The sequence below is a fragment of the Mobula hypostoma genome, chromosome 17, assembly GCF_963921235.1.
Source record: "Mobula hypostoma chromosome 17, sMobHyp1.1, whole genome shotgun sequence".
NCBI lineage: Eukaryota > Metazoa > Chordata > Chondrichthyes > Myliobatiformes > Myliobatidae > Mobula > Mobula hypostoma.
In genome coordinates, this window is record NC_086113.1 from 59,186,969 (window position 1) to 59,208,885 (window position 21,917).

At 42.0% G+C, this 21,917-nt stretch overlaps 1 protein-coding gene across 10 annotated transcripts in view; it reads left to right on the forward strand.

Moving 5' to 3' along the window:
- The window catches only part of hivep1 (HIVEP zinc finger 1), a 277,484-nt gene that overhangs the window by 120,026 nt on the left and 135,541 nt on the right, over positions 1-21,917 (forward strand). For all 10 annotated transcript variants that reach the window (XR_010020788.1, XR_010020787.1, XM_063069958.1 and 7 more), the window contains one exon: positions 2,438-2,521. Coding sequence is in view for 8 of the 10 variants with exons in the window: in XM_063069958.1 (XP_062926028.1) it covers positions 2,438-2,521 (84 nt within the window). In the remaining 2 variants the exon portion in view is untranslated. The remainder of the gene's footprint in view (positions 1-2,437; positions 2,522-21,917) is intronic.

Here is a 21,917-nt window from a genome sequence, read left to right on the forward strand (position 1 = left end):
TTGGTGTTGGGACTGCTTCTTTTTATGCTGTGTATAAATGATTTAGATGATGAAATAGATGGCTTTGTTGCCAAGTTTGCAGATGAATGGAAGATTCGTGGAGGGGCAGGTCATATTGAGGAAACAGGTAGGATGCAGGAGAACTTAGACAGATTAGGAGAATGGGCAAGAAAGTGGTAAATGAAATACAATGTTGGAAAATGCATGGTCATACACTTCGGTAGTAGAAATAAATGCGTGGACAATTTTCTCAATGGGGAGAAAATCCAGGAATCTAAGATGCAGAGGGAATTGGGAGTCTTTGTACAGAACACCCTGAAGGTTAACTTGCAGGCTGAGTCAGTGGTGAGGAAGGCAAATGCCACATTGGCATTCATTTTAAGAAGTGTAGAATACAAGAGGAAGAATGTGATGCTGAGGATTTTTAAGGTACTGGTGAGACCTCACGTTGAGTATTGTGAACAGTTTTGTGCCCCTCATCTTAGAAAAGATGTCCTGGCATTGGAGTGGGTCCAGAGAAGGTTGACAAGGATGATTCCAGAATGAAAGGATGATCATACCAGGAACGTTTGATGGCTCTGGGTCTGTACTCACTGGAATTCAGAAAGATGAAGGGGAATCTCATTGAAACCTTTCGAATGTTGGAAGGCCTAGACAGAGTACATGCGGAAAGGACGTTTCCCATGGTTGGAGAGTCTAGGACAAGAGGGCACAGCCTCTGGATAGAAGGGCGCCCTTTCAAAATAGAGATGCAGTGAAATTTCTTTAGTCAAAGGGTCGTGAATTTGTGGAATTTGTTGCCACATTCATCTGTGGAAGCCAAGTCGCTGGGTGTATTTAAGGCAGAGATCGATAGGTTCTTAATTGGTCATGGCATCAAAGGTTATGGGGAGAGTTGCGAATTGATGTTGAGGAGGAGAACGAAAAAGGATCAACCGTGATTGAATGGCGGAGCAGACTCAATGAGCCGGATGGCCTAATTCTACTTCTATGTCATATGGTCTTATGTTCTAAATGGCATCTAATTATTAATCCAATAAATAACTATTTCACAAAATTGTGCAATGCGGCCTCAATAAATATATTTTAAAATATTCACATTTGAACAATACACAAGAGGCACAATAGCACACAATAACACCCATTTTAATAAATTACACTCTTTTATCAGCCAAAACTGTTTATTTGTAATTAGCCCGACATCCCTCTGTAAATTTGTATTTGTAAATTTTGTGCGGTGTGGAGTATTTGAGTACCACTGTTGTAGATCTGGTGTGCAATGATGTATTATGTCAATAGTTGCAGCTGGATTTCTGGATTTCAAGGACAGTGTGCTAGACTGAGCATTGCAATGCTATATTGTATGACATTTGACTTGCAGGAATGGGTAAAGAGTAAGGGAAGTGATTTAATTGGAACCGAACTCTGAAGAACAGGCAAGACTTGATCCACCGAATGAATTTCTATACTGCAGTGTTATATGAAAAGCACAAAAATAATTTGCATTTATGCAATAAAAGAAATAAATGTCAGAATGTCTAGGCTGGTGCCCCTGACTGAAGCGTTGCAGGAGAACACGGAACATCGGGAGCAGTGGGTTAGCTGCTGGGGGTTGCGTGCCTGGAGAGCTGAGCTTTTTTGGTGCCGACTGTCCAGGCGCAGAGCTCAGAAAAAGCGATGCAACAGGCTTTTAACATCGTAAATCAGCGAGTTGTTAGTTGTGTCTCTCTTCTTGCTTTGAAATGGGGACACCTCTTATTTTCCCTTATTAGAGAGAGAGAGAAAAAGAGAGAGCCTGTGGTATGTTGAATTATTGGGTGAATGAGTAGTCTGGGGTACTGCAATTCTGTGTCGTTATTGATGCTTTGTTTGAGCGCTTGGTGGAGGATACTGATGCTTTTTTGCTGATGGGAATGGGGGGTCGTTGCCTTGCTGAGAAAGAATTCCAGGATGTATATTGTATACGTTTCTCTGACATTAAATGCATCTATTGAAACCTATTGAAAAACTCATTTCATTTCTTTTTCCACAAATTCTGCCTGGTTTGCTCAGTTTATCCAGCAATTTCACTTTTATTTTAGATTTCCAGAAACCACAGTTTTTAGATTTGCAGTAATGCAGTGCCTTTCATGGCTTCTTGATATTCCAAAGTGGTTTCTGACATTACTAAAGTCAAATTATTGTTGAAGAGATCTATAAATCTACAGTTTTAACAATCTAGAGGAGATCTGCAGTTTTTACCATGGTGCACGCATTGACTGCTCCAACCATTGGTGCTTTTACCGGATGAAATCTGAATGTTTATAGGAAAGAAAGTTATCATTTGGACTCTAGCTATGTTTTAGAATCTCTAGTTCTCTCTCTCACATTGTATTTTTGAAAGATTCATTCTGTTTTATTGAAAATATTTATCAGCATTTACTTATTATACTTTCAGACAAAATTCAAGAAGCACAAAAAGAATTGCAGGGTCCTGAAAGTGCTCACAAAAGCTTGGAAGTCACTGAAGGCACAAAAAAAGGTTGGTTTCAGTTCAATATATATACATCAAAGGAAGAGTGGTAGTAATTCTTGCACTATTCATCTCCAGAATTTGAATACTGTATTCTTGGTTGCTGTCTGCTGATCTTATTTTTTGGTTAATGAACAGGAAAGCATTTTGTGACCATTTGGCAAAATTGAAGCATACTTGCTTAATTTACAAATGTGAAGATCTTCGTGGTTCGTAATGAATCCGCATGAGACATTTGTCAAGTTCATCAGCATCTGATGCTTCAGAAATTTTACATTGGCTATGATGGTGTAACATAAGGGATAATACTAATTTCCAGGGGAGTATGTTACATATAGACATTGATATGTACCTGGTGTATATTAAGATTCCACTGTAATTTTAGCACATTTTAAGGTGTTACTTTCTGGCTAAATAATAGTATAAATTATTTAAAAAAGAATGGAAAGATAAAAGTAATATATTGAGTATCATATACATTTACCTCGGGTAAACGGAACACATTCAATCAAAACAGAGAAATAAATAATGTTTAATAAAAGCATTATAGAAAGGGGGTTGGGCTGTGTGTCACAGATAACTCTCCTTCGTATACTCTAAGCACAAAGGCTGCTAGGAACAAACTGAGAAATGAGACACAGAATCTACTTGGAAAAGAATAAATGGTAACAATTACTGAGATCTGGCTGCAAGATGGTAAGGATTGGAAATTAATACTTAATAGTACATATTGCAGAAAGAATAGGAAAATTTGAAGCGGCTGAGGCGTAACCTAAATGGAGTTAAGTATAAAGTAGCGATACACTATGTTCAGTAGCAGGAGAGAATTTCAGAATTGTGTAGTGATGTCCTGAATGCAGTTGTAAGGCAAAATGTATTTATGTGGGTACTAGACAAGTATGTAGAAAAGGCATTGTGATTTTGTGGAGAGTTTAACTTTGATATCAGTGGAATAAGCAGACAAGCTTATTGTCTGAAATGTAATAAATGTTTTGTTTTCGGAATAGTTTAGACAGTGGAATTTTTTTTATTTATTTAGTGATACGGCGTGGAAAAGGCCCTTCCGGCCCTTTGGGCCTTGTCATCCAGCAACTCTGCAACATCAATTAACCGTAACCTCATCACAGGACAATTTAAAATGACCAATTAATCTATCCAGTACTTCTTTGGAAACTGGAGCACCTAGGGAAAACCCACACATTCCATGGGAAGGACAAACAGAGACTCCTTACACAACTGTGCCAGAATTGAACTTCGAACTCGGGTACTCTCTGAGCTGTTATGGCGTCATGTTAACTGCTACACTACTGTGGGACATGTTTTAACTCTGACAATCTGCTATCTGACTGTTAGGAAATCCTGATGGTTTGACATCTGGTTAACTGAGTGCTGATTCCACTTTCCTGTTAGCTTACTGGGGTCCCCATTTCCCACATTCCCTTTGACTTACTGGGACCTCATTCTCACACACTCTTCAATATATTGCAGCACCAGTTACCACACTCCCCCTAACTCATCGGGCTTCAAGTCCCACACTCCCTTTGATATACTGGAGTTGCTCATTCTTTAACCTACTGGGGCTCTGGTTCCTGTGCTTCTTTTCATGCACTGGGCCCCCGGTAAAGATTTAAATATCTCTTCCAGTGCCCTAGCAATCCTCTTCTTTGTCTGGGATAAATCTCAACCATCTTAATGCTTACTGAGACATCTAATAACTCCACTTTTAATCATAACAAGCTCAGGAATTTCACAGTCTCAACTAAGATTTCCAATTACAATGTCTTTCTCCTTAATGAATATAGCTGTACATATTCATTTAACATTCTACACATGTCCTCTGGCTCTTGGTCCCTAAAGGGGTCCACTGTTTCCCCGTTATCCTCTTACTTTTAATAAAGAAGAAAGCTTTGGGATGCTCTTTAATCTTCCTGTCAATAATACTTAATGGCCACTGTACTCTGTAAAAGTCTTAGGCACCCTAGATTTTTTATATGGTTTCAGAAGGTATGGCTTCCACAGAGCCCTGATATCAACATTGAAGCTGTCTGGGATTACCTGGAGAGGTAGAAGCAAGCAGGACAGCCAAAGTCTGCAGAGGAACTGTGGCAGGTTCTCCAAGATGCCTGGAACAATCTGCCAGCTGATTTTCTTGAAAAACTGCATAATGGTGTGTAGCTAAGAGAATTGATGCAGTTTTAAAGGTCACACCAAATATTTTGATTTGATTTAGTATTTATTGTTTACTGTTTTTATAGTAATTTTTTGATACTTAGAAACTTTTCAATTCATTGTTTTTGAAAGCATCTTTGTTATACAGTTTTTTACATGTGCAAAAGACTCCTGCATAATACTGTATATCCTAATTTTTTAAAATATTCCTCCCTTCAGACTCTTAAAGGGTCTCAAGCAACACACATAAAAGTTGCTGGTGAACGCAGCAGGCCAGGCAGCATCTCTAGGAAGAGGTGCAGTCGACGTTTCAGGCCGAGACCCTTCGTCAGGACTAACGAAAGGGTCTCCTCTGTTTTCAGTGCTCTGTGCTAAATATTCCTTTTTCTGTTTATTTATTAAACCCTCAATAACCTTTGACATTCAGGATCCCCTGAACTTGCCATTCACCCTCAATATTGCTCTGAATTCTCACTATTTCATGAAATTTAAAGAAAACTGTGGATGTTGGAAATCCGAAATAAAAACAGAGAACGCTGGAAATACTCAGCAAGTTAAAGCACCTCTATGGAAGAGAAACAGAGTTAACATTTCATGTCAAAGATTTTTCTTCAGAACAGGGAAGGAGAATAAAGAAACTTGTTAAGCTACAGGAGAAGAGGAATGTCTCTGATAGGACCATGGAGATAAACTGTAAACACGATTATCTAATCAATGAATGAATGGGAGCAGTTAGAGAGTAAGAATATCGATAAACGACATTTATATTACAAAATGCAGAACAGGAAGATTGCTTTGCAAGTCAGGCTGAGCATGTCCTCTGGTTGCCAAGAAGGGAAAAAAGTAAAAAGGAAAGAAAAAAATAACAAGCTGAGCTAATATCATAGATAAATGACTGATACAGACAGAGAAATCAAGTTACCTGAAGTAGAATTAAATATTAAGACCGGAGAGTTACAAAGTGCCCAGACTGAAGATGAGATGTTGTTACGCTAGCTTTCATTGGGCCTCAGTACAACAGTGTAGAAGGCCACAGACTGATAGGTAGGAATGTGAGAGAGTAATGGCAAATTAAAGTGCCGGGTAACAGGAAGCTCAGGGTTTTCCCTGCAGATTGAACACAGGTTATCTAGTGATCATCTAGTCTACATCTAGCTTCTCTGATGCAGAAGAGACCACACTGTGAATGCTGAATGCAGGGCACTAGATTGGAAGAAGTTTATGTGAATCACTGTTTCTCCTGGAAAGTTTGTTTGGGTCTGGATATGATGGGAAGGAATAAGAAGAAGGGACAATTGTGGCATCACCTGCAGTTGCAGAGGAAGATGCCGCAAGAATGGGTGTGATTGGTAGAAATGGAAATTTGGACCAGGGAATCATGAAGGAGACTATCCCTGCATAATTCTGAAAGAGAAGGAGAGGGAAAAATTGTGGAATCTCTCCTTTACTCACAGTTTCTCTATGTTCCTCTTATTTGCTCCGATGATGAGATTATCCATACTATTGCCTCTGAAATGTCTTCCTTCTTCTTGTTTCCCCTTCAACAATTATTAACAAAGCCATCAACTACATCTTATTCACTTCTCCTGCTTCCCCTCTCACCAACTCTCCATCAGGATCCTCACACCCTTGCATGTCATTTAACAGATAACACTTTGCAAGTTCTGCCACCTTCAAAGAGATCCTGCCATTAGACACTTCTTTCGTTCTCCTTCCCTATAAGCATTTTTCATGGACTATTCCTTTCATAACCCACTGGTACACTTTTCAGTTCCCGTCAATCATCTGCCTTCATACAACCACAAGTAATGCATCATTTATCCTTTATTTTTTTTCCTTCCTATCAAACAGGAAGCTAATAGCTTTCTAGATGAGCTAGTGATTCACTTTCACATCTTCAAATCTAGTGTGTTACATTCAGTGTTCATAATATGACTGCAACAGACCCAGAAATCAAGCTACCTATAGTTGGAGAATTCAATATTGAAACAAATGTGGCTGCAACAGGCTCAGATGGAAGACGAGGTTCCTCCAGCTTGCATTGGACTTCCTTGTATCAAGATAGGCCATAGACTGACAGGTCAGAGTGGAAGTGGGTTGAGGAATTAAAGCAACAGATAATGGGAAACTCAGTTTTGCCCGTGGACTGAATGCAGGCACTCAACAAAGCAGTCACCCGATCTGCATTTCGTTTTCCCGATGAAGGCGGTAGAACAGAGGGATCTGGGAATACAGATACAAAATTCCCTATAAGTGGCGTCACAGGTAGATAGGGTCGTAAAGAGAGCTTTTGGTACATTGGCTTTTATAAATCAAAGTATTGAGTATTGGAGTTGGAATGTTATGGTGAGGTTGTATAAGACATTGGTGAGGCCGAATTTGGAGTGTTGTGTGCAGTTTTGGTCACCTAATTACAGGAAGGATATTAATAAGGTTGAAAGAGTGTAGAGAAGGTTTACAAGGATGTTGCCGGGACTTGAGAAACTGAATTATAGAGAAAGGTTGAATAGGTTAGGACTTTATTCCCTGGAGTGTAGAAGAATGCGGGGAGATTTGGTAGAGGTATATAAAATTATGATGGGTATAGATAGAGTGAATGCAAGCAGGCTTTTTCCACTGAGGCTAGGGGAGGAAAAAACATGAGTTAAGGGTGAAGGGGGAAAAGTTCAAAGGGAACATTGGGAGGGGCTTCTTCACACAGAGAGTGGTGGGAGTGTGGAATATGCTGCCAGATAAAGTGGTAACATTTAAGAAAAACTTGGACAGGTACATGGATGAGAAGTGTATGGAGGGATATGGTCCAGGTGCAGGTCAGTGGGACTAGGCAGAAAAATGGTTTGGCACAGCCAAGAAGGGCCAAAAGGCCTGTTTCTGTGCTGTAATGTTTCTGTGGTTCTATAAAAACACAAACAACCAAAAGTTACAAGGAAAGCAACAATTATAAACCTAATTCAACATCCCCCCCCCCCTTTTGATTCTAATTCTTTTGTTTAGAATTATTACATCCGAAAATTCAGACGCAGAAAAACTTAGTGGTATCTTCATTAAGTATATCACATGCTTGGATACCTATGCTATGGAAATATCAAAGGGCATTGATAGGATTATGTCATTGTCAGATAGATTGGTTTTGCACAGTAAGTAGGCACAGTTATGAGTTTGAACTACTCTTTAATGATCACCCTTAAACAATTATAAGAGATGTACATTCGGGTACAATCACCTGGACCAGATGAACTGCACCCTATGGTTCTGAAAGAGGTAGCATTAGAAATTGTGGTAGCATTAGAAATAATCTTTCAAAAATTATTGGACTCTGGCATGGTGCCAGAGAACTGGAAAATTGCAAATGTCACTCCACTCTTTTGGATCGGGACTACAGAGCGTCATGGGAGCTGAATTCTGAAGGAAGGCAGTTTTTTAAAAAACTTCTTCGAATGCAAGAAGGACGAGACTGCGCAGGTGCGTGACGTCAACAGGACAGCACGGAGAGTTTAAAAAGGAAGGTTTCTACCAATGGCTGTCTTTTGGATTGGGACTGCAGAGCGTCGTGGGAGCTGAATTCTGAAGGAAGGCAGTTTTTAAAAAAAACTTCTTTGAGTGCAAGAAGGACGAGACTGCGCAGGCGCGTGACGTCAACAGGACAGCGTGGAGAGTTTAAAAAGGAGACCATCCTATACAGCGGGCAGTGGAGTGAGCGGTAGCAGAGTGTAGGGCTTTGGCTTCAATGGGCTTTGGTGGTAAACAGGAAGACGCGAGAGCGAAGCACCAACTCTTTCCGCCCCCTCCCCCCACTTTCGTGAATTGACCCAGACAGACAGGAACAGCAGGGCTCTCACAGCTAACGGTTCGAGCTAACGGTTTAAAAAGTTCATCATTCCTGTAGAATTAGATGGCGTGTCTGCAGGGTTAGTGCTTTGTTCAGGGTGTCAGATGTGGGAATCCTGGGAGACTTCCAGCCTCCCTGATGGCCACATCTGCACCAGGTGCACCGAGATGCAGTTCCTCAGAGACCGTGTTAGGGATCTGGAGCTGCAGCTAGATAACCTACTGCTTATCAGGGAAAGTGACGAGGTGATAGACAGGAGCTACAGGGAGGTAGTCATCCCTAGGCTACAGGGGTCAGAAAACTAGGTGACTGTCAGGAGAGGGAAGGGAAATGCCCGGATAGTGGAGAGCACACCTGCGGCTGTCCCCCTCAGCAACAAATATCTTGTTCTCGATGTTGTTAAGGGGGATGACCTGAAAGGGGACGGCCACGGTGACCGGGTCTCTAGCACTGAGCCTGGTGCTGTTGTGCAGGAGAGAAGGAGGGAGAAGAGGAATGTGGTAGTCATAGGGGATTCCATAGTCAGGAGAATGGACAGTAGATTCTGTGAGCCCGATAGAGATACCCGCATGGTGTGTTGCCTCCCAGGTGCCAGGTACGGGATGTCTCGGATCGGGTCCTGAATATTCTGAAGGGGAAGGGTGAGCAGCCAGTTGTCTTGGTACATGTTGGTACCAATGACATAGATAGGACAAAGGAGGAGGTCCTGAAGAGAGATTTCCAGGAGTTAGGAAGGAAGCTGAGAAGCAGGACCTCCAGGGTAGTAATCTGGGGATTGCTACCTGTGCCACGTGCTAGCGAGGGCAAGAATAGTAGGATCAGGCAGATGAATGCGTGGCTGAGAGACTGGTACAGGGGGCAGGGCTTCAGATTCTTGGATAATTGGGATCTCTTCTGGGGGAAGTATGACCTGTTCAAAAAGGACAGGTTACACCTGAACCCGAAGGGGACCAATATCCTGGCGAGAAAGTTTAATAGCGCTGTTAGGGAGGGTTTAAACTAATTTGGCAGGGAGATGGGAACCAGAATGACAGAGCGGAGGAAGGGGAAAGCAGAAATAAATCTAAGATAGTGAGCAGTAAAGATGTCAGGAAAGACAGGCAGGTGATGGGGCCGGTTTGTATCCATTGGGATGAGTTGCAGTGAAATCAAAGCTAAAAGTACCAAATACTGGTCTTAAGGTGTTATACTTAAATGCACGCAGCATAAGGAATAAGGTGGATGATCTTGTCGTACAGCTACAGATTGGCAGGTATGATATTGTGGCCATCACTGAGACGTGGCTAAAGGATGCATGTCTCTGGGAGCTGAACGTCCAAGGATACACGGTGTATCGGAAGGATAGGAAGGTAGGCAGAGGGGGAGGCGTGGCTTTATTGGTAAGAAATGTTATTAAATCATTAGAAAGAGGTGATATAGGATCGGAAGGTGCAGAATCTTTATGGGCTGAGCTAAGAAATCGCAGGGGTAAAAGGACCCTGATGGCAGTTATTTATAGGCCTCCAAACAGCTGCAGTGATGTGGACTACAAATTACAACAGGAAATAGAAAAGGCTTGTCAGAAAGGCAGTGTTCTGATAATTGTGGGGGATTTTAACATGCGAATGGATTGGGAGAATCAGGTCAGCACTGGATCTCAAGAAAGAATTTGTAGAATGTCTGCGAGATGGCTTTTTAGAACAGCTTGTTGTTGAGCCCACTAGGGGATCGGCTGTACTGGATTGGGTATTGTGTAATGAACTGGAGGTGATCAGAGAGATTGAGGTGAAGGAACCGTTAGGAGGCAGTGATCATAACATGATTGAGTTCACTATGAAATTTGAAAAAGAGAAGCCGAAATCTGATCTGTCGGTATTTCAGTGGAGTAAAGGAAATTACAGTGGTATGAGAGAGGAACTGGCCAAAGTTGACTGGAAAGGGACACTGGCGGGAAAGACGGCAGAGCAGCAGTGGTTGAAGTTTATGCGAGAAGTGAGGAAGGTGCAAGACAGGTATATTCCAAAAAAGAAGAAATTTTCGAATGGAAAAAGGATGCAACCGTGGTTGACAAGAGAAGTCAAAGCCAAAGTTAAAGCAAAGGAGAGGGCATACAAAGAAGCAAAAATGTGTGGGAAGACAGAGGATTGGGAAGTTTTTAAAAGCTTACAAAAGGAAACTAAGAAGGTCATTAAGAGGGAAAAGATTAACTATGAAAGGAAGCTAGCAAATAATATCAAAGAGGATACTAAAAGCTTTTTCAAGTATGTAAAGAGTAAAAGACAGGTGAGAGTAGATATAGGAGTGATAGAAAATGATGCTGGAGAAATTGTAATAGGAGATAAGGAGATGGCAGAGGAACTGAACGAGTATTTTGCATCAGTCTTCACTGAGGAAGACATCAGCAGTATACCGGACACTCAAGTGTGGCAGGGAAGAGAAGTGTGCACAGTCACAATTATGACAGAGAAAGTACTCAGGAAGCTGAATAGTCTAAAGGTAGATAAATCTCCCGGACCAGATGGAATGCACCCGCGTGTTCTGAAGGAAGTAGCTGTAGAGATTGCGGAGGCATTAGCGATGATCTTTCAAAAGTCGATAGATTCTGGCATGGTTCCGGAGGACTGGAAGATTGCAAATGTCACTCCACTATTTAAGAAGGGGGCAAGGAAGCAAAAAGGAAATTATAGAGCTGTTAACTTGACATCGGTGGTTGGGAAGTTGTTGGAGTTGATTGTCAAGGATGAGGTTACGGAGTACCTGGAGGCGTATGACAAGATAGGCAGAACTCAGCATGGATTCCTTCAAGGAAAATCCTGCCTGACAAACCTATTACAATTTTTTGAGGAAATTACCAGCAGGCTGGACAAGGGAGATGTAGTGGATGTTGTATATTTGGATTTTCAGAAGGCCTTTGACAAGGTGCCACACGTGAGGCTACTTAACAAGATAAGAGCCCATGGAATTATGGGACTGACGAAGGGTCTCGGCCTGAAACGTCGACTGTACCTCTTCCTAGAGATGCTGCCTGGCCTGCTGCGTTCACCAGCAACTTTGATGTGTGTTGCCTGGATTATGGAATAGATGGCTTTGTAGCTAAGTTTGCTGACGATATAAAGATAGGTGGAGGGGCTGAGGAAACGGAGAGTCTGCAGGGAGACTTAGATAGATTTGAAGAATGGGCAAAGAAGTGGCAAATGAAATACAGTGTTGGAAAATGTATGGTTATGCACTTTGGCAGAAGAAATAAACGGGCAAACTATTATTTAAATGGGGAAAGAATTCAAAGTTCTGAGATGCAACGGGACTTGGGAGTCCTCCTACAGGATACCCTTAAGGTTAACCTCCAGGTTGAGTCGGTACTGAAGAAGGCAAATACAATGTTGGCATTCATTTCTAGAGGAATAGAGTATAGGAGCAGGGATGTGATATTGAGGCTCTTTAAGGTGCTGGTGAGACCTCATTTGGAGTACTGTGGGCAGTTTTGATCTCCTTATTTAAGAAAGGATGTGCTGACGTTGGAGAGGGTACAGATTAGATTCACTAGAATGATTCTGGGAATGAGAGGGTTAACATATGAGGAACGTTTGTCCGCTCTTGGACTGTATTCCTTGGAGTTTAGAAGAATGAGGGGAGACCTCATAGAAACATTTTGAATGTTGAAAGGCATGGACAGAGTGGATATGGCAAAGTTGTTTCCCATGATGGGGGAGTCTAGTATGAGAGGGCATGACTTAAGGATTGAAGGGCGCCCATTCAGGACAGAAATGCGAAGAAATTTTTTTAGTCAGAGGGTGGTGAATCTATGGAATTTGTTTCCACGGGCAGCAGGGTGTATTTAAGGCAGAGATTGATGGGTATCTGAGTAGCCAGGGCATCTAAGGTTATGGTGAGAAGGCGGGGGAGTGGGACTGAATGGGAGAATGGATCAGCGCATGATAAAATGGTGGAGCAGACTCGATGGGCCGAATAACCGACTTCTGCTCCTTTGTCTTATGGTCTTTAAGAAAGGAGGAAGGCAACAGAAAGGAAATTATAGACCAATTAGCCTGACCTTAGTGGTTGGGAAGATGTTAGAGTCAGTGGTTAAGGACAGGTGATAGAGTACTTGGTGACACAGGACAAGATAGTACAAAGTCAGCATGATTTCCTTCAGGGAAGATTCTGCCTGACGAACCTGTTGGAATTCTTTATTGAGATTACAAGTCGGATGACTTTCAGAAGGCCTTTGAGAAGGTGCCATGGATGATGCTGCTTAACAAGTTAAGAGCCCGCGGTATTACAGGAAAATTACTAAGATAGTTAGAGCATTGGCTGATTGGAAGAAGGCAGCGAGTGGGAATAAAAAGATCCTTGTCTGGTTGGCTGCCAGTGACTAGAGGTGTTCCGCAGGAGTTGGTGTTGGGACCACTACTTTTTTGTGCTGTATATAAATGATTTAGATGATGAAATAGATGGCTTTGTTGCCAAGTTTACAGATGATATGAAGATTGGTGGATGGGCAGGAAGTGTTGAGGAAACAGATAGGATGCAGAAGGACTTAGATAGATTAGGAGAACGGGCACAAAAGTGGCAAATGAAATACAATGTTGGAAAATGCATGGTCATGCACCTTGGTCGTAGAAATAAATGTGAGGACTATTTTCTAAACTGGGAGAGAATCCAAAAATCTGAGATGCAAAGGGACTTGGGAACACCCTAAAGGTTAACTTGCAGGTTGAGTCGGTGGTGAGGAAGGCAAATGCAATGTTAGCATTGATTTCAAGGGGTCTAGAATTCAAGAGCAGGGATGTGATGCTGAGGCTTTATGAGGCACTGGTGAAGCCTCACCTTGAGTATTGAGTACAGTTATAGGCTCCTCATCTTAGAAGAGATGGGCGTGTATTGGAGAAGGTCCAGAGGTGGTTATAGAAACAATTAGAAACATAGAAAACCTACAGCACAATACAGGCCCTTCTGCCGAACATGTCCCTACCTTAGAAATTACTAGGCTTACCTATAGCCCTCTATTTTACTAAGCCCCATGTACCTATCTGGAAGTCTCTTAAAAGACCCTATCATATCCGCCTCCACCACCGTTTCTGGCAGCCCATTCCACGCATTCATCACTCTCTGAGTAAAAAAATTACCCCTGAAATCTCCTCTGTACCTACTCCCCAGCATCTTAAACCTGTGTCCTCTTGTGGTAATCATTTCAGCCCTGGGAAAAAGCCTCTGACTATCCACATGATCAACGCCTCTTATCATCTTATACACCTCTATCAAGTCACCTCTCATCCTCCGTCGCTCCAAGGACAAAAGGCCGAGTTCACTCAACCTATTCTCAGAAGGCATGCTTCCCAATCCAGACAGCATCCTTGTAAATCTCCTCTGCACCCTTTCTATGGCTTCCACATCCTTCTTGTAGTGATGCGACCAGAACTGAGCACAGTACTGCCAAGTGCGGTCTGACCAGGGACTTATATAGTTGCAACATTACCTATTGGCTCCTAAATTCAATTCCACAATCGATGAAGGCCAATACACTGTATGCCTTCTTAACTACAGAGTTAACTTGTGCAGCTGCTATGGACTCAGACCCAAGGTTCCCTCTGATCCTCCACACTGCCAAGAGTCTTACCATTAATACTATATTCTGCCATCATATTTGCCCTACTGAAATGAACCACTGCACACTTAGCAACACACATCAAAGTTAGGCCAGGCAGCATCTCTAGGAAGAGGTACAGTCGACGTTTCAGGCCGAGACCCTTCGTCAGGACCTCTTCCTAGAGATGCTGCCTGGCCTGCTGCGTTCACCAGCAACTTTGATGTGTGTTGCTTGAATTTCCAGCATTTGCAGCATTCCTGTTCTTTGCACTTCACACTTATCTGGTTTGAACTCCATCTGCCACTTCTCAGCCCAGTTTTGCATCCTATCAATGTCCCGCTGTAACTTCTGACAGCCCTCCACACTATCCACAACACCTCCAACCTTTGTGTCATCAGCAAGCTTACTAACCCATCCCCCTACTTCCTCATCCAGCTCATTTATAAAAATCACGAAGAGTAAGGGTCCCAGACCAGATCCGTGACGCACACCACTGGTCACCGACCTCCATGGAGAGCATGACCCATCTACAACCACTTTTTGCCCTTCTGTGGGCATGCCAGTTCTGGATCCACAAAGCAATGTCCCCTTGGATCCCATGCCTCCTTACTTTCTCAATAAGCCTTGCATGGAGTACCTTATCAAATGCCTTGCTGAAATCCATATACACTACGTCTACTGCTCTTCCTTCATCAATGTGTTTAGTCACATCCTCAAAAAACCCAATCAGGCTCGTAAGGCATGACCATGCTGACTACTCTTAATCATATTATACCTCTCCAAATGTTCATAAATCCTGCCTCTCAGGATCTTCTCCAACAACTTATCAACCACTGAGGTAAGACTCACTGGTCTATAATTTCCTGGGCTATCTCTACTCCCTTTCTTGAATAAAGGAACGACATCCGCAACCCTCCAATCCTCCGGAACCTCTCTTGTCCCCACTGATGATGCAAAGATCATCGCCAGAGGCTCAGCAATCTCCTTCCTCGCCTCCTATATCTGGGGTACATCTCATCCAGTCCCGGCGACTTAACCAACTTGATGCTTTCCAAAAGCTCCAGCACATCCTCGTTCTTAATATTTACATGCTCAAGCTTTTCAGTCTGCTGCAAGTCATCACTACAATCACCAAGATCTTTTTCCATAGTGAATACTGAAATAAAGTATTCATTAAGTACCTTTGCTATTTCCTCCGGTTCCATACATACTTTTCCACTGTCACACTTGATAGGTCCTATTCTTTCACGTCTTATCATCTTGCTCTTCACGTACCTGTAGAATACCTTGGGGTTTTCCTTAATTCTGCCTGCCAAGGCCTTCTCATGGCCCCTTCTGGCTCTCCTAATTTCCTTCTTAAGCTCCTTCCTTATAATGTTCTAGATCTCTAACATTACCTAGCTCTCCGAACCTTTTCGAATCTTTTCTTCTTGACTAGATTTATTACAGCCTTTGTATACCACGGTTCCTGTACCCTACCATAACTTCCCTGTCTCATTGGAACGTACCTATGCAGAACTCCACACAAATATCCCCAAAATATTTGCCACATTTCTTCTGTACTTTTCCCTGAGAACATCTGTTTCCAATTTAAGCCTTCAGTTTCCTGCCCGATAGCCTCATAATTCCCCTTACTCAAATTAAACACTTTTCTAACTTCTCTGTTCCTATCTCTCTCCAATGCTATTGTAAAGGAGGTAGAATTATGATCACTATCTCCAAAATGCTCTCCCACTAAGAGATCTGACACCTGACCAGGTTCACAAGGATGATTCCAGGAATGAATTCCAGGTTGTCGTACGAGGAACGTTTGATGACTCTAGGTCTGTACTCGCTGGCACTTAGAAAGATGAGGGGGGGATCTCATTGAAACCTTTCGAATGTTGAAAGGCCTAGACAGAGTAGATGTGGAAAGAATGTTACCCATAGTGGGCAAGTCTAGGATAAGAGGGCACAGCCTCAGGATGGGGGGTGGGGGGGGGCTCTTTCAAAACAGATGCGGAGAAATTTCTTTAGCCAGAGGGTGGTGAATTTGTGGAATTTGTTACCATGTGACGCTGTGGTGGGGCCAGGTCGTTGGGTGTATTTAAGGCAGAGGCTGATAGGTTTTTGATTGGACGTGGTATCAAAGGTTACAGGGAGAAGGTCAGGAAATCGGATTGAGGAGGAGGAAAAAAAGAATCAGCCTTGATTGAATGGTGGAGCAGACTTGATGGGCCAAATGACCTAATTCTGCTGGTCCTATGGACTTACGATGTGACATATCAGGACAAATATTATGACGGGTATATTGACTTACCTCAACTTCTTAGACATAATTGAATTCAGTCAAAGAAGTCCTATCCATCAGATTGATTTATTTTAGCTGTTTGTTTATGAATATGATCAAAGAAATCAATTTTCTTCAGACTCATCAGGTATGTAAGTAAAGCACTCCTTGCCTATAACTGCACATGTTCCCCCTTAACTGCAAAGAGAAAATCTAATACCCTATGGTTTTCAAGAACCATCATATGCATGGCAACTATTTCAAAGCATGTTGGATATCTTGATATGCCCAACAATTAGGGGCATTAACTGCATCAGCAAATTCATGTGATACTTGTGAGTGTACATTATGTCATCTCAAATGGTACATCGTAAGTAGGGAAAATTGGCAAAAATATAACAACAAATAATAATATAAGAATGAACTTCATAATGTCCAGTAGCTGTTGACTCTTTTCATGATTTATTTACCGTAGCCCAGCAGCGTAGGCACTGAGTCAGATGTTATTAGCACATTAACCATAGTGCTCGTTGTCCTCATCAGATACCACTTCAGCTCATTTTCAGTGGCTGGTGTGCATCCACTTACTTTTACCTTCTACTTTCACCACCGAGTTAGTAATTATCAGCACTTGATAAAGACATTCCCATCCAGCTCCCAGTGGTTCCTCAATCAGGACCCACTCACCAGGAATCAGAGTGTGTATTCCTTCTGTTGGATCACTCCTAGCAGCAGAAACCAGTTGAGAAGCAGACTGTACAGAATGGTTTAATTCCACACAATAATGTGAAATTAAACTATAACATTTAACTAAACTGCTAACCAAAATATGTATGTCATCCACTCTGAGATGCGCTGATGCTACACAAAATCATAGGAAGAGCCATAGGCCTTCTTCATAATGCTTGTCTCTGCTTGTTCGATTCCATTCATTCATTTGACCTGTCCTGATGATGCTGAGTTATGTGGATAATGAAGACCATTCAATGTTCATCAGTTGTCATAATTGTTGATAAACACTCCCAGTGAAATGTGTTCCTTGGTCAAAATGACAGAGCAATCCCCACCTAGGAATACAGCCATTGATCAGAGTTTTCACAGTGTGTGTGGCAGTGGTTTTCCCTGCTGGAATAGCTTCCACTCATCTTGAAAATTTGTCCACTACATCTGAGTATCCTTGACACCTCGGAAAAGTAATGCAGTCCACTTGTGAGTACAAAATGGATCAGGTGGGGCAGGAGTTGTGGTAGTTTTTCCACTGTTCCAGGATTTCCTTACTGGCATATCATGCATCTTCAAATGTTTGTTGAGCTAATGCCCTGAACTTTGGATTCTACTACCATTGGGAGAATCTGCTGATTATCTTTTCCATTCCACTATGCCCTAGGGAGTGTATCTGCTGTGCCAGATAAGGAAGGAACATAGTTGGATCTACTAGTCTATGATTAGTGCCATATCTCTATGCTCCATGACTATTTAAACTCCTACCCCTCTCCATCCAGAAACACTTTCCCTGACGTAGAGCATTGAGCTTGCATCTCTCGAATATCTTATATGTTTATCTTTGACACAGAGTCTAACTTCATTTCCATAACTTCATTTGTTGATTCACTGCATATGTTCTCATTACTTCTTTTAATTACTTGACCCTTTTAACCGTTTTTTACTTCTTTTACACCCTGATCATGCTGCTTTTTTTGCAATTTCATCCATGAATGTATTTCTACAGCTTTCCATTGTAGTTATTTTGGAGTGGCTTTTATATTTTAATACAGCAACATCTGACGGCAACTTATGACATTCATGAGTTCTTGTACTAGTTGGCCATTCTTGACTGGGGTTCCTACAGCTGTAAGAAATCCCCTTTGTTTCCATATGTTTCCAAAATCATGAACAACTACAAAAGCATATTGAGAATCAATGTAGGTATTAGCTGTTCTTCCTTTTGCCACCTTACAGGCTTCAATCAGAGTTTTCAGTTCTGCCTGTTCTGCAGAGGTTCTAGGAGCCCTGCTTCTTAGTTGTAGTAATTCAGTTTCAGAAACAACGGTCATTCAACATCACATTCATTCCCAAAGTTAACATACAAACCACTTAGCTTTTGCTTTATCAAGGCAAGTGAGGGCTGCAGGGAAGGGGTTAGTTGTTTCTTTTTTGATGTGACAACACATGTATAACATCCAAAATTGGTTCTTGAATCCATGTCCCAACTTTTGCGAGGCAGAGGATTGAATTTGCTGTTAAACTTGTTTCTGCTGTTCTCCTTGTTTCCTATACCAAAAGTGACATTTTGTTTTTGGAGATTGGCCTCGGAGGTGTAGCTCAGACTCAGATTGCTGCGAAATACTCAGTGAATTCCAGTCCAGCTTCTTCTGTTGGTTAATAGGTGTTGGCTCTTCACTCTCCTGCAGCAGCTGTGGTTGTTGACTAGCAAGTAATGATAATTGACCCATGATCAGTAGCTGTTGATCAATAGGTAACTGACCCACCTGTAATAACCTTCTTCAGATTTTGCTGTATAGTTCCACTTGTTTTGCGGTACACCAACTTCACCCCAATTCACTTTGTCAGCTTCACCATTTTGGCAATATCTGGTTCAAGCCAGCCATAAACATTGATTTCAAGAGGCCATATGTAGAGCCCTCCATGTTATCTTCATTTATTCCCCTAATTCCTGAATAACTTAACCACATGTCCTGTAGCATTCTTCATATTTGGAAACCTCAGAAATCTTTCGCTTGCAATCAACCGCTTTCCTCCAATCAGCTTGTATTGGAGCCTGTCTTCCAACCATCTTGTATATTTTGTTTGTCATCTTCCACGTTTGTCATCAGGTCTACGATTCAGGTGTCTGATTTGCTGAGAAGGCAACATGATAGCTAATGTTTGCATGCTATCAAATGAGTGCAGTTTGAATACTATATGTTCTTAATATGTTGAAGCTCAACCCAGGTCTTTAAACTTCCTTTTATTTCGATATGGAACTACTTTGGAATATTTATCAATAATTTCTGGTTCAGATGACTGAAGAAAAACCATTTCCCTCCATTCATAGGTTCCAGCTTCACCTCCTCATGTCTTCACTTCCTTGGTCTTTATTGAAGCAAGCCATGATATCGCTGCCATTGTTTCACCACTTGTCATTCTCACTTGAGTCACTAGAGGTTGCTTTAGCGTTCCTGTCATGTCCATGCTCTAATTCCTCAGAGTCTGGAAGGTGGCACTGTCTTGGAGAGCTGCCCAACGTAGGGGATGTTTTCCAAGGAGAAGTGTCACTGGCAAGACCACCCACTTGTTGTACCTGCTGAGCTTTCTGATACTGCTTCAGTTTGCTTCTTTGCTCCATACATGTCAATTTGATTACATTTATATATTTTTTCACTTGTCCAGTTAATGCAAAATTTGCTCTTTAGACTTTTTACTGTCTCTATAATACTGCTTTTGAAGTTTATCACCCATTTCTCTTTCCTTTCCCAATTAATCAGTTAACTTCTTTTCCTTTGCTCAGTTAACTTCTTCACTTGTTGACATATTTGATCAAACTGACAATGTGTTCAGACCTTTAACACACATTCTCGTTTTTTCCTTTTCCTTAGGCTTTCTCTGGACCTTTACACATGTCTGCTTAATAGATTCAACATGCATGGTATATTTCATCTAAATTTTTAAATTAATCTTATGAAGTTGAAATATAGAACTCAAACCCTCACTTATAACTTATGATCAGAGATTAAGGGAGCTACGGCTTTACTCTTTGGAGAGAAGGAGGATGAGAGGAGACATGATAGAGGTGTACAAGATAATAAGAGGAATAGATAGAGTGGATAGCCAGCGCCTCTTCCCCAGGGCACCACTGCTCAACACAAGAGGACATGGCTTTAAGGTAAGGGGTGGGAAGTTCAAGGGGGATATTAGAGGAAGGTGTTTTACTCAAAGAGTGGTTGGTGCATGGAATGCACTGCCTGAGTCAGTGGTGAAGGCAGATACATTAGTGAAATTTAAGAGACTACTAGACAGGTATATGGAGGAACTTAAGGTGGGGGGTTATATGGGAGGCAGGGTTTGGGGGTCGGCACAACATTGTGGGCCGAAGAGCCTGTACTGTGCTGTACTATTCTATGTCTGTGTTCATCTGTTCACAGGTAACTGGAAATTCGGCACCCCTTTTCTTTAGTAGGTTTCATGACTTTGGCCATTCTCTTAATTCAGTCTTCATAGGACCATAAGACACAGGAGCAGAATTAAGCCATTTGGCCCATTGAGTCTGCTCCGCCATTCAATCATGGCTGATCCTTTTTTTTTCTCCTCCTCAACGCCATTTCCCGGCCTTCTGCCTGTAACCTTTGATGCTATGTCCAATCAAGAACCTATCTCTGCCTTAAATACATCCAATAACCTGGCCTCTACAGTTGCATGTGGCAACAAATTCCACAAATTCACCACCCTCTGGCTAAAGAAATTTCTCCGCATCTGTTTTGAAAGAGACCCCCCCCCATCCTGAGGCTGTGCCCTCTTATCCTAGACTCTCCCACTATGGGTAACATTCTTTCCACATTTACTCTGTCTAGGCCTTTCAATATTCGAAAGGTTTCAATGAGATTCCCCCCATTCCTTCTAAATTCCAGCAAGTAGCAGACCCAGAACTATCAAATATTCCTCTTATGATAACCCTTTCAATCCTGGAATCATCCTTGTGAACCTCTTCTGGACCCTCTCCAATGCCAGCACATCTTTTCTAAGATGAAGAGCCCAAAACTGTACACAATACTCAAGGTGAGGCCTCACCAGTGCTTTATAAAGCATCAGCATCACATCCTTGCTCTTGTATTCTAGACTCCTTGAAATGAATGCTAACATTGCATTTACGTTCCTCACTGCTGATTCAACCTGCAAGTTAACCTGCACAAAGACTCCCAAGTCCCTTAGCATCTCAGATTTTTGGAATTTCTCCCTGTTTAGAAAATAAGTCTGCACATTTATTTTACTACCAAGTGACATAACCATGCATTTTCCAACACTATATTTCATTTGCCACTCTCATGCCCATTCTCTTAATCTGCATCCTACAAACTTGGCAACAAAGCCATCTATTTCATCATCTAAACCATTTATACACAGCATAAAAAGAAGTGGTCCCAACACTGACCCCTGCGGAACACCATGAATCACTGACAGTCAACCAGAAAAGGATCCTTTTATTCCCACTTGCTGCCTCCTTCCAATCAGCCAATGCTGTAACCATGTTAGTAACTTTCCTGTAATACCATGAACTCTTAACTTGGTAAGCAGTCTCATTTCTGGCACCTTGTCAAAGGCCTTCTGAAAGTCCAAATATACAACATCCACTGCATTCCCTTTATCCTGCTTGTAAAGAATTCCAACAGGTTTGTCAGGCAGGATTTTCCCTTAAGGAAACCATGCTGACTTTGTCCTATCTTGTCTTGTGTCACCAAGTACTCCCATCACCTCATCCTTAACAATTGACTCTAACATCTTCCCAGCCACCGAGGTCAGGCTAACTAACCTATAATTTCCTTTCTGCTGCCTTCCTTCTTTCTTAAAGAGTGTAGTG